Source organism: Microtus ochrogaster, linkage group LG4 (genome assembly GCF_000317375.1).
Source record: "Microtus ochrogaster isolate Prairie Vole_2 linkage group LG4, MicOch1.0, whole genome shotgun sequence".
NCBI classification, from domain to species: domain Eukaryota; kingdom Metazoa; phylum Chordata; class Mammalia; order Rodentia; family Cricetidae; genus Microtus; species Microtus ochrogaster.
Window position 1 is genome coordinate 8,049,050 of NC_022030.1, and position 16,135 is coordinate 8,065,184.

The 16,135-nt window shown below is 45.7% G+C and overlaps 1 protein-coding gene across 1 annotated transcript in view; it reads left to right on the plus strand.

Annotated features, from left to right (window-relative positions):
• Window positions 1–13,065, plus strand: part of Tnfaip3 (TNF alpha induced protein 3) — a 15,214-nt gene extending 2,149 nt beyond the window's left edge. The window contains exons 2-9 of the mRNA XM_005360971.3: window positions 1,578–1,890; window positions 5,466–5,656; window positions 6,395–6,542; window positions 6,681–6,851; window positions 8,229–8,409; window positions 8,605–9,482; window positions 10,203–10,384; window positions 11,125–13,065. Coding sequence (XP_005361028.2) covers window positions 1,596–1,890; window positions 5,466–5,656; window positions 6,395–6,542; window positions 6,681–6,851; window positions 8,229–8,409; window positions 8,605–9,482; window positions 10,203–10,384; window positions 11,125–11,409 — 2,331 coding nt within the window. The 5' untranslated portion in view covers window positions 1,578–1,595 and the 3' untranslated portion in view covers window positions 11,410–13,065. The remainder of the gene's footprint in view (window positions 1–1,577; window positions 1,891–5,465; window positions 5,657–6,394; window positions 6,543–6,680; window positions 6,852–8,228; window positions 8,410–8,604; window positions 9,483–10,202; window positions 10,385–11,124) is intronic.
• The last annotated feature ends 3,070 nt before the right edge of the window (window positions 13,066–16,135 follow it).

Here is a 16,135-nt window from a genome sequence, read left to right on the forward strand (position 1 = left end):
TGGATGGATGGATGGATGGATGGGGTAATGACATTGTGAAAGAGATCATTGCTACGTTGCCAACGAGATATATGTGTGGTATGTATAGTTTTGTCTCATTCCTGCAATGTTTTTTGCTTAATTCCATTTCCAAAGGATAACTGGCATCAGAGAGAGGAAATGGCTTCTATCTAGGCCTTAGATAGCATTTAGATTAAGAATTCCAATGCAAATCCCCAGTAGCAACCTCTTCCTTTCAAGCAGGGCGCAAGAATTTAGAGCACTTTATTGGGCTGGAGAGACCCTGGATCCACCCGGGAGTGGCTTCTCTAATCCCTAAATTTCTTCTTCTTCTTCTTCCTCCTCAGTCTTGACACCTTTTTAACTGGTGAGCTTGCCGTGGTAGAAAGCATGATGCCAGAGTGGAATTAAGCATCACCGCGAGACTTCTTAGGTGTTCTACATTGTTGTCTTCTAGGAAATCAGATTGTGTGGCAAATGCCCTATAAAGCGTCCGTGGGGACAGTGAGGCAGAACTGGCTCAGCATCGCTCCACCCTGGAGGATGTCCCTGTGCATCAGTGCTCATCCGTGCACTACTGGCTTGGGTGGCCCGTGTGGCTACTCCTTTTTGTCCTGAGCAGTACCCTGGCCCAGATATTTTCCCGATTTGCTTCCAGACTTCATTTCCTCCGCCTTTGACTGTGCTTGATCTTCTAGGTGAAGGAAGCGGAGGCAGTGTCTCTAAGCATTAGTACCTGGACCTCAGCAATAAGAGTTGGCCATCAGTTTAGTTGAAATCACAGAGCTCCCTGGTGTCTGTTGTTGTTTTCCTGGGAGGTGTGGTGTACCTCATAGTTATTCTGCTTTTTTTGTTGTGAAGTTCTGTGGCAGGATTCTGAGGTAGAGTTGACATTTATTTACTCTTAAGATTGCAAAGCATCTTGCCAGAAATAGGCTGATTTTGTGGTTGGTTATAAAACAGTCTGGTGTTGACTCTTTATAAATATCATAAACTCTCTAAAACAAGTGTTTAATACTTTTCTTTGTGGGCAGTACCATAGAGGAAATACCAGGCAGCAGCTAGATGCCACCTGGGATTTCCATCAAATATTTGCTGCCTTCGCAGCATCAAGAAGGGGATGTTTGAGTGACCTGGATGTAGACTCCTCAAGAGCAAGCACTGAGTGGTGGTGGTCTTCAATGACAATCGAGACTGAGGACTCCTATAAGCCCTGAACTGACCTTCAGAGGTCCTGGGTGACATCAGAGGGATCTGAGGTTGGCTTTGGGGAGCAGGACCTGTCACTGACAGACAGACTTGGCTACCTGACAAACGTTACTGAAAGCATGGGTTATTCCCCTCCTCCTCAGTACCCACGCTCCGCCTTCCTTCTCTTGTTTAGACTAATCTTTAAAAGTGATGTAGCTTACAACAGTCCAGTGTGAGTTAATCTGCAGGGCCAGCTAGTATCCTGGGAGCTGAGGTGACTAAGAGAGTAATGACAAGATCAAACACTGGGGTTTCTTGCCGACAGGTATATGGGAACAGTGTTAAAGGCAGGCTAACGGAATGGGCTTTTTCCCCTTCTTCTTCAGGCCTTGACGAGGAGGACCATGGCTGAACAAATTCTTCCTCAGGCGCTGTATTTGAGCAATATGCGGAAAGCGGTGAAGATAAGAGAGAGAACCCCAGAGGACATCTTCAAACCTACCAATGGGATCATTCATCATTTTAAAACCATGCACCGATACACGCTGGAGATGTTCAGAATGTGCCAGTTTTGCCCACAGTTCCGGGAGATCATCCACAAAGCTCTTATTGACAGAAGTGTCCAGGCTTCCTTGGAAAGCCAGAAGAGGCTTAACTGGTGTCGTGAAGTCAGGAAGCTGGTGGCTCTGAAAACCAACGGTAAGGCTTACCTTTTTCCTCCAACACCCTTCTACTAGCCTGGGGGTGGGGACACTGTTTCTGGTGATGCTTCCCCATTCATGAAGTTGTAATGTAATAGCAATAAACAGACAGCTATAGAAACTCGGTAAGGGACAGGTGACAGCCACGAATGTGTTTAATGAGTCTGCTGTTGTACTGAGGCAGGATTTCATTGTCTGATCCGGGCTGGCTTCAAACTTCAAATTGTGATCTTTCTGCTTCCGTCTTCCAAGTGATGGGATGATGGGATGGCAGGTGTGCAACATTCCATCCAGTTGCTGAAAAATTTATTTAAGGTGGTCGTGTGTGTGTGTGTGTGTGTGTGTGTGTGTGTGTGTGTGTGTGTGAAGGTACAGAGGACACAAAGGCTTTTGACAGGAATGCATTTCTAAACCCCGGGCCCCAGCTGGGGGATCCCAATGCTTACACTGGCCAAACCATCTATCACCTTCTCTGGCCCGAATGGGACGGCTTTAAATGGTTTTAGGTTTAATAGGAAAGCAAAATGCTGAGACCAGAGTCACGGTTGTCCGCCACTGTCACTGGAAACATGCTTGTGATGGTGGTCTTGATCCTCCTGGGTTGGTGGCATTTTTCAGGCTCACTCACAAGTGGATGTTAAGGAGTGGGGATGCCTTCGTTTCTGTTTCCCTCACCTAGGTTCTCTTGCCTAAGCTGATGAGATCAGGGCTTTTCTGCAGTGGAGTTCTTTACCTCTGATAGCTGTTTTATATTACCAACTTCACTGTCATATTTCTTTTTAAAATCACATCCTTTGAGTAAGAATGTGTGCGTGGGCTGTAACATCCAATGATATTGTTTCCTACAGTTACAGAAATTCTGCCTTTAGGGTGTAGATATTTATTATAAGAACAGAGATTGTGTGAGACCAATTAAATACTTACAGTGTTGGTAAGAGTACAATCTCATTTTCTTGTATCAATGACTACATTCTCTGGGTCAGAATAATACATCCAAGAGTAGAAAATCCTTGTTGGCAGTAATGTTGCTGGGAACGGTAACTTAATAACTTAATTGGTACATTAACTTAGGCTGTTCTTGACTTGAGTAACTTGGTGATGGGTTGATGTGGGCTTTTGTTTGTTTTGATTCTGGGACTCTTGTATATCACCTCTACATCTTCCCTATATTTATGAAGCTTAGACTCTTAAGAAACAGAGTCAAAAGAAAACTGGAGACAGTGATTATCTACATTGTTCTTGGCATTAAGTCAAGTGATGCCTCGTAGATAGTTATGCTAACTTGTCATCAAGGGGCTTATAGACCTGACAGTTTGTGGTTTTTACCATGTCCCATTTTGTTACAAAAAGAGAGATGGAGTTGAGAGAATTAGAGATGGGGTAGAGAAAGAAAAGCCTTATCTTGCTTGCCACTCATGGAATTAGCAGACATTATATAGTATTTCCTTAACAGAGGAAATATCTGCTTTCCTGTGGGGGGGGGGAGCACAGTAAATGTTAAACACTTCCTTTGCCATTTAAATTCTCAAGGATTCACGCTATAGCTAAAACTACAAAAGCAAAGGTGTTTTGGTAACATGTTGGGGGAAAAAACGTGGATTTGGGTCCCCAGAATCCTAATTTTTCTGCTTTGAAAAAAAGCTCTTAAAATTATAAGAAAGGAAGAAAAGACCTTCTGGGGGGGTGGGGTGGGAAGTGGCTTTCTGCCCTTTGATTATTATTAGCATCTTTTCTTTCCTTTTAAAAATCCTTCCCCTTCTGGAGGGTTCCTCCAAAGGCTGGTCTGTTTGGGGAGGGGGTGGTTCGGGAGTCTGCATTTGAGGATATGAGACTGCGGTGAACGAGGAAGGGAGTAAGTAGGTGGCATAAAATTGAAACTTCGTGAAAATCCCAGCGTCTATTGGCTGCAGCGATTTCACTTGTATAGTGAGTAGCTGGGTTCCAGCTCAGCCTGACCACACCCACTTGGAAAGTCCAGGGTGCAGTTCGCAGTTTAAATGTCTACACACCAGAACAAAACGTACAACAACTGTTGCTCAATTGCTAGTCAAATATCTCCGCACTGGGGAATTCCACATGTTACTTAGGGAATTTTATGCTGCTGCATCTCAATAAAGAACTGAAAGTAAGCGCAAGAAGAAGAAAAAAAGCCTTATCTTTGCTCTAGATTTTGCAAAGGGGAAATTTCAACAGAATGCAGTCCTTGCCACACTACGGCCTGACACTGGGCTCCAATAGTCTTTCTGCTCATTAGTTCAGGGAGTTGTTGGAAGTGGACACGCTGAAGGAATACTGACTGACCCTGGATGTGTATTTGACAGGTTGTGATTTACTGTTTGGCTGGAATTAGAATTTTATGGAATTTCAAATAGCCTTATTGCTTTACTGACAGAATGATGTGGGGGGAAAAAAAGCCTATACTCTTAACTTTTTAAAGATTAAAAGTATTTAATACTTTTCAAAAGAAAATGAGGAATTGACTAGTTTTATATCACCCCCCCCCAAATGTTTGGGACATGAAAAAGAATGCATTCTGAGACTTTGCCTAGCATTTGTGAGGCACCTGAATTTACTGTCCAGAAGTGACAAAAAAATAAATGAACAACCTGAAAGAATGCAGTCTGGTGAATTGTGACTTTTATCCTGGAAAGGCCACAAATGAGTGTAAGAAAATTAAACTTGTGTCTTTCTCAAAATGATAACCTCGCAAACACTGAATTATTTTATATGCCAACATCTTTTTAACTTTTATTTTTTAATTCTTTATTTTATTAATTGACTAACTGATGACTGACTGATTGAGACAGGGTCTCCTGTGATTTAAGGCGACCCTTAATTCTCCGCAATTCACCCTGGAGCTAAAGATGACCTTGAACCTCCGACCCTCCCAACTCTGCTTCTCTAAAGCTAGAATTAACAATCCTGTACGCCCAAGCCCCGCTGCCTTTCAGTTCTATTAAAGGGTCTTTGCAATTGTTTACAGGCAGGTTCTCCGATTTGGGGCAGGGTCTGCAGCAGGCTACAGGTCATTTGGTGCTGTCAATCGTACTCAGTAAGCTAGGAGAGGAAACTCCCAGGTCCCCAAAGCTAAAGTGGAATGACCAAGTCATTTACCACTTAGTCATAGCCAGACCGGCCCTATCTAATAGGCTGAGCCACAGTGGCTTCCTGGTTTGTGTATTACCCTGGGTGTGAAACCTTCCTTAGAACTAGGGAGCAGGAGTGCCAGGACCTTAGCCAGCAAACCAAAGACTAGGAAGAAGAAAACGGACTAGAGTTCATAAACCGGTGTCCTCTTCCCACAAAGTGGAGGAGAGCTCAGGAATGTTCCCCAAAGGCATCCAAACCAGTTAGGGGCAGAGCCATGCTACAATGGAGGTCGCCTGGCTCCTCCCCCTAAAAGGAAGGGAAAAAAAGTTTGTTCCTACCCTCTGCCTTGGTAGCAGCTGGCCCTTGATTAAGATCAACCATACAGTCTTCCAGCAGTGGGCTTAATTTATCCTGAAAAACCTTTGCAGGGCATTCACTTTGGGTTGCTTATCTTTGCCACTCACGGCTCCCTTCTGTCCTCAGGTGATGGAAACTGCCTCATGCATGCAACTTGTCAGTACATGTGGGGTGTTCAGGATACGGATTTGGTCCTGAGGAAGGCCCTCTTCAGCACCCTTAAGGAGACAGACACACGGAACTTTAAATTCCGCTGGCAGCTGGAGTCTCTGAAATCTCAAGAGTTTGTGGAAACAGGACTGTGCTACGACACTCGGGTATGTTTTGCACTTGTGCCACAGCCCCATGGTGGACAAAGGGTACTCTGGGCCAGTCCCTGCTCCCTGAGGAACATATGACTTACAAGTCATATGAGTTGAGCTAAGCACTGCATACTCAATGGAAAACACCAAGAACCTCTGTGGGATTAACCCCAGGCGTTAGCCATTCACTGCTCATGCTTGTGAGCAGCAGATCCCTCAGTGTGCCTGGCTTCTAACCTTGGCTTTGCCTTATGTACTCCCCTGACATCCCAGCCAAACCAGGGAGAATGTACCTCATAATCCTTGTGGGTTTTTTTTTTTGTTGTTGTTGTTGTTGTTGTTGTTTTCTGAGCTAGGGTATCACGTTCCTCAGAGTAGCCTTGAACCTGCTATTCAGCAGAAAATGACCTTGCTGTGTAGCTGAAGATGATTTTCCTGCCTCCACCTCCACAGTGCTAGGATTGCAGGCATGCATGACCATGTGATTTTATGTGGTGCGAGATGTCAAACCCAAGACTCTGTGTGTGTTAGGCAAGCACTCTCCCAACTGAGCTATCCCCCTGCCCCAGGTAGCAAATTTTTCTGAAAGCAAATGCTGTCTGTATCCCCCATCAGCTTTGAGTTTGCTATGTAGCGGAAAAAAGTAAAGAAACCAAAACTGGGGAGGGGATGAACATTTGCATGGCAGGGACAAGTGCAGAGGGACATCTGAGTGACCCCCCATCTATTCTTCCTCCTCCCATCTTCTCTCAGAACTGGAATGAGGAATGGGGCAGCTTGGTCAAAATGGCATCGGCAGACACAGCTGCAGCCCGGAGTGGACTTCAGTACAATTCCCTGGAAGAAATCCACATATTTGTCCTCAGCAACATCCTCAGGAGACCCATCATTGTCATTGCAGGTGAGGTGCCTCAGAGTTCCGTGCTTCCCTGGATGCTTTTCAGCCATGATGCTCTAACCCCGAGGAGAAACCCAGGTTCCCCCACGGCTTCATGAAAGTCACCCAGGGTCTTACTTTGTTTTCTCTTCCTCTTAACAGACAAAATGCTAAGAAGTTTGGAATCCGGTTCCAATTTTGCTCCTTTGAAAGTGGGTGGCATTTACCTGCCTCTCCACTGGCCTGCCCAGGAATGCTACAGATACCCCATTGTCCTAGGCTATGACAGCCAGCACTTTGTACCCCTGGTGACCCTGAAGGACAGTGGACCTGGTAAGAAAACATTAGTTCACATTTGTAATCCTGTTGGATCCTGGAGTCCCGTGCCTTGCTCTATCGTTCCCAGCTGAAAGTGTTTCAGTTAAGGCTGGTCTTTTGTCATTTGCTTAGTCAAGGATGAACTATCCCCTATGTGAAGTGCATGGAACCAATATTTCAGATTTCAGTGTCTTTCATATTCCTGAACGTTTACGTAGATTTTACCTTCTCAGCATCTAACCCCAGTCCAATCAGATTTGTAGATCTGGGATTTTCAGGTTGGAGTTGTACATGTTGGCACAACAGTGCAATTGCAGTAAACATACTATTCTGCAATCTTTTTGAGTATGACTTAGGAAGCACTTTCAGCATGGTAAATATATGTTGGGCAGTCGTATATGCATCCTTCCACCCCTGTTAATGGTACTACATGACAAATTAAGGTGCACAGAGCCTCAGTATTGTGTCTGGCACAGAGCAAGTTGTGCTAGCTATTATTATAATACCTTAATGTACGTAAGTGCTGTGCTAAGTGCTCCAGGCGGCTGTTGTTCATTTCATCCTCATAGCATCCCTGTGAGATGCTGGCATGAGTAGTCTTATCAATGAGGCCATGGAAACTCAGAGAGGTTAAATGACATGCTTGGCTTGACATCAACAAAGTCAATATTCTAACTCTGGTCAGTCTGCCTGGTAGGCCTTGAATGTAACCAGTTCAGATTTCCTGTCTCTTGTCTGTGGTTACAAAATCAGCTTAGGTGACCATCACCAGATCGGTGGACAGAGAAACTGTGATATATATACATGGAATTGTATTCAACCGTAAAAAAAAAAAATAATTTTTGTCATTTGCATAAAAAAATGGAGCAAGAGATAATGATATTAACAAACAATACGGACTCAGGAAAACAGCATTTTTTCTCTTACATGGAGTCTAGAATTATTTTTAAGGGTATAGGGCAAAAGACATGGAAGTAGAAGGCAGAGGGTAAAGGAAGTGGAGACAGCAGGAGGGGGAGGGCTGAGAGGACATGAAGTTCAGATATAGGGTACACTTCTACACATGCACAAAAGCACAACAGAAGATACAGAAACTAAAACAGCTCGCAGCCTTCTGGCTACAATAAATACACAGAAATCACAAATGAAAGCCCTGCTTAATAAGTCCACTAACGCTAGGCTCCTTGGCATTCTGTGAGCTCCCTGGAAACAAAGCATTTTATGTTCGCATTGACCACGTTTTGTTTTCCTGTTTGGCTGTTGAGTGTGACTGCATGATGCTTTCTGTATTTTTAAAATCGAATCACTCTGTAGATGACCTTACAGGCAGGATCATTTAGTAGAAGAGTATCTTTTTCACATGCTATTTTTTTTTTCTTTTTTTTCCTTCAGAAATCCGAGCTGTTCCCCTCGTTAACAGAGAGCGGGGAAGATTTGAAGACCTAAAAGTTCACTTTCTGACAGTCCCTGAAAGTGAGATGAAGGAGAAGCTGTTAAAGGAATACTTGATGGTGATGGAAATCCCCGTGCAAGGCTGGGACCCCGGCACCACTCACCTCATCAACGCCGCAAAGTAAGCCATCTTCTTTGCTTGGTCTGGTCGGCTTGAGAACGGGAAAGGAAACGTTCCGGGACACACCGGGTCGTAAGCCTGCATTTCGGTACTGGTTTTGTGCCACAGACTACGTTCTGGAAATGTGTTCTGGGAGCTAATGATGTCAAAGCCTTGGGTTAATTGGAGTCACTTATTTTCCTGTTTGCTCTTTAGGTTGGATGAAGCTAACTTACCCAAAGAAATAAATCTGGTAGACGATTACTTTGAACTTGTTCAGCATGAATACAAGAAGTGGCAGGAAAACAATGAGCGGGGCAGGAGAGGGGCGCATGCACAGAACCCTTTGGAGCCTTCCACGCCCCAGCTGTCACTCATGGATGTAAAATGTGAGACACCCAACTGTCCTTTCTTTATGTCCGTGAACACTCAACCGTTATGCCATGAATGCTCAGAGAGGCGCCAAAAGAACCAGAGCAAGCTCCCAAAGCTGAACTCGAAGCTGGGCCCTGAAGGACTCCCAGGAGTGGGACTTGGCACCTCAGCCTGGAGCCCAGAGGAAACAGCTGGAGGACCTCATTCGGCCCCGCCCACCGCACCCAGCCTTTTTCTGTTCAGCGAGACCACAGCAATGAAGTGCAGGAGCCCCGGTTGCCCTTTTACATTGAATGTGCAACATAATGGACTCTGTGAGCGTTGCCACAATGCCCGGCAGCTCAATGCCAGCCACACTGCAGATCCTGGTAAGTGCCAAGCCTGCCTTCAGGATGTCACTCGGACGTTTAATGGCATCTGCAGTACCTGTTTCAAAAGGACTACAGCAGAGCCCTCTTCCAGTCTCACTTCCAGTGTCCCTCCCTCCTGTCACCAGCGCTCCAAGTCTGACCCCTCACAGCTCATCCAAAGTCTCTCCCCACACTCTTGCCATCGAACTGGAAATGACGTCCCTTCTGGCTGCCTTTCCCAGGCAGCGCGAACTCCGGGTGACAGGACGGGGACAAGCAAGTGCAGAAAAGCTGGCTGCATGTATTTTGGGACTCCAGAAAACAAGGGCTTCTGCACGCTGTGTTTCATCGAATACAGAGAAAATAAACGTGAGTGAAATCCTAGATTGCCTACTGCAATAGTTACTGCCTGGAGAGGGGTCTTTGAAGGCAAGAAAGTAGCCTATCCCAGCAGTCAGAGCGATTACGTCACTGCGGCGGCTTTCCATTGGCTTGCGCAGGGGACTGCCTCTTGCTCTGCTGGTGTATCTGGAAGCACTGGGCGCTATCTCATTATGTCAGCTCCAGTTACCACGTACCCTGTATCAAAAGCACCCTATCGATATAATTCAAACTAGCCCAGGATGAACCCACTACGTAGCCCAGGCTGGCCTCAGAATCCTGGCAATCTTTTTGCTTCTGTCCCCCGAGTGCTAGGATAAAGTCATTGAGTGTCTGCTAGCCATGGATAGTTCAGACTTGAGCATTGTCGATGGGATAGTCTGAAGAGGGCTGACAAGAGACAGGAAGTATTTACAGACACCAGGAAAACATCTGTGGGTTAGGGATCGCTAATTCAAAGGGCAGTGGGCAGTTAATGCCTGCAGTTCTCTTCTCCGACTGATCAGTGACCCATGTTCAGAGCGAGAGACCAGTTAAGCCAAAGATGTCCACTAACATTATTTTTGCTGAGTTTCTAAAAGTTTGGCCTCAAGTACGTGTTGAAGGCTGACCTCGTCTATGCTGGGAGCCTGTTTCTTGTCTAATGTCAGTGTCTGTGCATGCACAGTAACCCAGATGTGAGACTGACTAACATCCACTCTTTTGTAGAGTTTGTCACCGCTTCTGGGAAAGCCAGTTCCACAGCCCCCAGGTTCCAGAACAACGTCCCGTGCCTGGGCAGGGAGTGCGGCACCCTCGGGAGCACCATGTTCGAAGGGTATTGTCAGAAGTGCTTCATTGAAGCTCAGAACCAGAGGTTTCACGAAGCCAAAAGGACGGAAGAGCAACTGGTGAGACATTTGGTGGAACTCTGGTGTCGGGTCCCCCATCTGCGACAGATAGGCTGTCTGTCCCCTTATGACAAAGGGTCCCTTTAAAAGTTCTACTGGAGGCTGGAGAGATGGCTCAGTGGTTAAGAGCATTGCCTGCTCTTCCAAAGGTCCTGAGTTCAATTCCCAGCAACCACGTGGTGGCTCACAACCATCTGTAATGAGGTCTGGTGCCCTCTTCTGGCCTGCAGGCATACATACAGACAGAATACTGTATACATACATACATAAGTAAATAAATATTTAAAAAAAAAAAGTTCTACTGGAAGGGAGCCTGGAAAAACCAGCCATATTTTGTTGGCGCGTTAGCTGGGTGTATTACCAAACTGGCCAAGCACACTTAGAATTGATTCTGAAAAGCTAGTACATTCAGCCCGAGAGGGAAACCTCTGAGAGCATATGGGAAGCCAGGAGGTGATTGATCAGAGACCTCTTAGATTTGAAGAAGAAGCAGACTTCTCAAATAATCCTTTGTCCTGAACACCCGGAATGTTCCATTTATTGCCATATGGGGGGGGGGGACCTTCCCCAGACTGGATTAGCTTCTGCTGGAATTAGTGCAGAGCTAGGGATTCTCAATTACACATTCACGCTTCTCTGGCTGAGGCAGGTCAAGCCCTCTGTCGAATCCATCCTGTTAGTTGAAATTCCCCTCTGGTCTCCTGAGAAATGTTACATGAGTCTCTGTTCTGTCCTCTCAGAGATCCAGCCAGCGCAGAGACATGCCTCGAACCACGCAGGGAGCCTCGAGACCTAAGTGTGCCCGGGCCTCCTGCAAGAACATCCTGGCCTGTCGCAGCGAGGAACTATGCATGGAGTGCCAGCACCTGAGCCAGCGAGTCAGCACTGTTGCCCACCGGGGTGACCCCACTCCTGAAGAGCCCCCTAAACAGCGCTGCCGGGCCCCTGCCTGTGATCACTTCGGCAATGCCAAGTGCAACGGTTACTGCAATGAGTGCTTCCAGTTCAAGCAGATGTATGGCTAAGTGCAAGCAGGTGGACCGGCCCAGCAAGAAGAGGCCTCAAACTGCCAGCGAGAGTGGTGCTGTCCTCCAGACCCCTGAGTGCCATAGAAGGGTGAGTCCTGGGACAGTGGCTTCAAGTGTCTGAGCAGAGGAGGCAAGATAAGCTCTTCATCATGGCCGTGACATTCAGGTTTGGTAACCAAGACTATGTCCAGGTGGGCTGTCTGAGAGTAGACCTCGTGACCTGTGACCGGCAGTGCATGATGTCAGGTTCTACTCAAAACTGTTGCTGCTCGTCTACCAGGAGTCTGGGAGATCTTTAGATGTGGAATACACGCTAGGATTGGCAGCAGTTCCTGGGCCCACCTGCCACAGGAAACAGGAAGAAAGGCACAGGAACCGTCTTCCTGCCCCCGCCCCCTCGGAAGCTTTTCTCAGAGAGCCGAAGCTGAATCCTCAGAGCTCCAAAGCCTTCTGCAAGAAGCTCGAGGAAGCTCAGGGAAAATGGATGTCAGTAGAACACTTCTGTAGTCGGTGGGCTTCCGTACCTGCCTTCTTGGTTCCCAAGGTTTTGCAGGAGAGCAGAGCCGCACATGGACTGTGACCCTGAGGCTGCTGAAATGGAACACGTTCACGCGGAGACCAAACAAGCTGCTCTTGACTGTACGCATGCACCTTCCAGAGAGTAGAACATCTTACGGGAAGACATGCCGCCACGGTCATCGTTGTCTTCGGTTCCAGAGAGGTTAGTTTGGACTGAGGTGTGTATCTGAGTGTGTACATATGTAATATACCCTTATATTATGTATGAGGGAGGGTTTATTTTAAACAGTGAAATGGTGCCCTAGAGGAAACAGGAAGACTGAAGAATAATAACCTATTTTCTGGTTGTTGTCAGCTTGCTCCTGTGTGTACAGCTTGTTACGTGAATTCAACAAGCTGCCCCCGTAAAGGGAGCCCTTGTTCTACTTTATTTATTATGAACTTCAAAGTTATTTAAATGAAGATTTGCTTCTGCAGTATTCTCTTGGAATAACATACTTGCTTTCCGCCATGTTCTGGGAACCTGGCAAATTCCTGACCTTGGGGTGTCGTGGGGTGGTCTGCTCTCTCTACTTGTTGCCTTCCTAGGAAAGAAGGGATTGCTTTATGAACAAGGGCTGTAGAACCTGATGCTTCTTAGGACTCCCCAGCTGCACAGGAAGAAATTGCCATCTGTCTTCTATAGTTGCTTCTAAGTATCCTACCTCTTTGAAGAGAAGATGGGGATGGGCTGGTGGTGAGAGTGGGGAGGGACACAGAAATCTCGTGGCTTTGAACCCGAGCCTTGGGACTGCAAAGCCAATAGCCCCGAGGATGAGGAGGTTTCTGCCCTTGGCTTGCAGCTTTTCTGTGTGCTTTGCACTTGCCTTAGGAGGGAGATGCCTTTCTCCAGAGGGAAGGGCTGACATTCTGGGGTCTAACCCAGAACCTGAAGATGCTTGTGATGTCTAACTCTACGTAGCCTTTGCTCCCCATATCTGACTAGTGTCTTTCCCTGACTTACGTCAAATACAATGCAACGTTTTCATTTAGTTCTTTCAAAGTTAATAGTCTGTTATTTCGTGTCTATTGATATTTTCATTCTTAATGTGAAGCCATGTAATTATTTATACTTATTATAGAAAGTATGTGAAATTTGCACATTTAGTTGTCTTTCATAGAGTGGAAGCTACGTTTTTTGGATTTCTTCAGATTGTCTTAAAGAACTGTAACTTCCCAAAAGTCAATATTAAAAAATAAATTATTTAAGAACAAATTCTGATGTTTTCTATTGATGAGTGTTGGAAGAAGATGGGCTCAGATGTGAATACTTTGAAGTCTAATGGGTTATAGGTGTACCTTTTACCCATGGAAAGAGAGATAACTTCTGAAAAATAACCAGGGGCTCGGAGAGAGGGCTCATTCCGTAAGTGCCTGCTGCACAAACATGAGAAGCTGAGTTTGATCCCCATCACCTTTGTATAAGCCGGATGTGGTAGCATATGCAATTGCACATGTTTGCACACGCATGAAACAACCAGTGGGTGAGGAATAAGGGACTCAAGCATGGGCCTTGGGCTTAGTGATGCCACAGAAGCCAGATAGATGTGTGAAAGCTTCTTTTCTCACACCAGTGTTTCCCAGCCTTCCTAATGCTGCGACCCTTTAATACAGTTCCTCATGTTGTGGTGACCACCAACCATAAGACTACCTGTTCCTACTTAATAACTATAATTTTGCTCTCTGTAGCTTTGGAGCCTGTTCTATAACTAGCTTTTATATTCCAGGCTGGCCTCAGACTCACAGAGATCCACCTGCCTCTGCCTCCCGAGTGCTGGGATTAAAGGCGTGTGCCACCACCGCCCAGCTACTATTATGAATCGTAATATAAATACCTGATATGCAGCCCCCAAAGATATCTCAACCCACAGGTTGAGAACCGCTGTGGTCCAGGTCTCTGGAGACTCCTGCAGAAGCACTCATGAAGTAGAGACATGAAACAATAAAGAGAGAGTGACTGGGAAAGGAAGAGGAAATCAGCGAGAGGAACACTGGCATGAGAGTAACTGTGCCAGGCAGGGCAGAAGAGGTAGCCTGGCTATGTTAACCACCAGAGCTGGAAACGCTATCAGCTCACCCAGAGGGAAAAGGAACCAATGTCACACCCCAGGTGGATTTTACCTGGTTCTTATGACTGACCAGCAGAAATAAGACTCCCCTCCTTAGATCTGATTCATTTTCTTCGGCAATTGTAGATTCCAGGGAGGCATATTTGTTCTTTTATTATAAAGGATATTGCAATAGGATGCAAAAGGATATTATAAAGGATGAATACAGATGGTAGCAACATATCACTCAGTATTCTGGAGGCTGAGAAGCCTCCAGGCCTTCTCTGAGCTGACCACCTTCCAGGCACTGCCATGTGTCTAACCATATGGAAGCACTTTGAACCCTGACCTTCAGGGTTTTACGGATGCTTCACTGCATATGCACGATGCGAGCAAAGACAACTGTGCAGAACCATGGTGGGACAGAAGGAATATAATATTAACAGACTAATATTAACCTAATATTAACAGACTGTATGGAAAGGCCCGGAAGGGCCTGTCTATTGCTAATAGTCTTTGCTTCTGGACAGCATAGAGCTGTTTCCTTGCAGGCATGGAGCAAGACACCTTCTAAGTTACAAATGTGATGCTTAACACTGATTGTCAACTTGACAGGATCTAGAGTCACCGAGGAGACATACCTCTCATCGTGTTTGGGAGGGAGTTCTAGATTGGGTTAACCGAAATGGCAAAATGCCCTCTAAAGGTGGCTTCCAGGGGCTGAGGTCCTGAACGCAATAAAAAGGAGAAAGGGAGAAGCTAAGTACCAGCATCTCTTTCTGTTTCCTGACTGCAGATGGAGTGTGACCAGCTGCCTCTTGCTCCTGCCATGATAGACTGTATCCCCCAGGCTGCAAACCAAAATAACTCCTTTAGTCCTTAAGTCCCTTCTTGTGGGTCATTTGGTCGCAGTACTAAGAAAAGGAACTGATAGCAAACAAAAGAGGTCAGATAATCTCTTTGTGACCAGCTCTGAGATGGAAGGTTGGGGTAAGAGGCTAGGAGATTTTAAACTGCCTTGAAGACAAGGTTTTATATCTTTCGCCTAGTTTGGTGAATTATAAGGCAAGAACCATGAAGTGTGGCCCCTACTCCTACCCCCACTGCAAATGCATCATCTCTGGGAAACTGAGTCAGGACCCTACACAGCTCCTGAAGTCTTTATTGAGTCCCCTGGGTAATTCAGCCAGATTTTAGATCCATTTTTAAAAAAAAAAATTATCCTAAAAACACTTTTAGCTTGAGAAAAATCATTTAAAAATGCAATGAACTCCCTTTAGCAACATTTTATTCAATTTGTTTCTTCTGCTTCAAAATTATTGGATGGGCTACTTGAAAGAAAATCTCAATTATTATGCTCTCACACCCACAAATATTTCAGTGTGTATTCTAAAGTCATAAGAATGTGCTTCTAGCTGGGCGATGGTGACACATCTTTTAATTCCAGCACTTGGGAGGCAGAGGCAGGTGGATCTCTGTGAGTTCGATGCCAGCCTGGTCTACAAGAGCTAGTTCCAGGACAGGCACCAAAGCTACATGGAGAAACCCTGATATGGGATTTCCCTCTGTATGCTGTGATTACCATTGATAAATAAAGGAACTGCTTTGAGCCTATAGCAGAGCTATAGGGGAACAGAGCTAGGCAGGGAAAAGTAAGCTGAATGCTGGGAGAAAGGAGGTGGAGTCAGAGAGAAGCCATGTAGTTTTGCTGAAGAAAGACGCTGGCACTTTAGGTGGTAAGCCACAGCCATGTGGCAATACACAGATTAATAGAAATGGGTTAAATTAATATGTAAAAGTTAGCCAGCAAGAAACTAGAGCTAATGGGCCAAGCAGTGATTTCGGGGTTAAGCAGCTGGGTGTGAACAAGCAGCCTCCTGCTATAAAAACACTGTCTCAAAAAAACAAAAATAAAACAAAATGAAAACCAAGAATGTTCTCCTATATAACCACCTTTGCATCCCTAGCTTAATCACTTTGCATTTCCTTGTGGTCCAGTCCGTAGTAGCTCAGGACATGGTGGTTTAATGAGAGATGTATTCTGAGAACTGTACCCTTCGTTGGTGTCATCACTGTGTACATTGCTAAGCGACACCATTTTATGGGATCACCTTCCT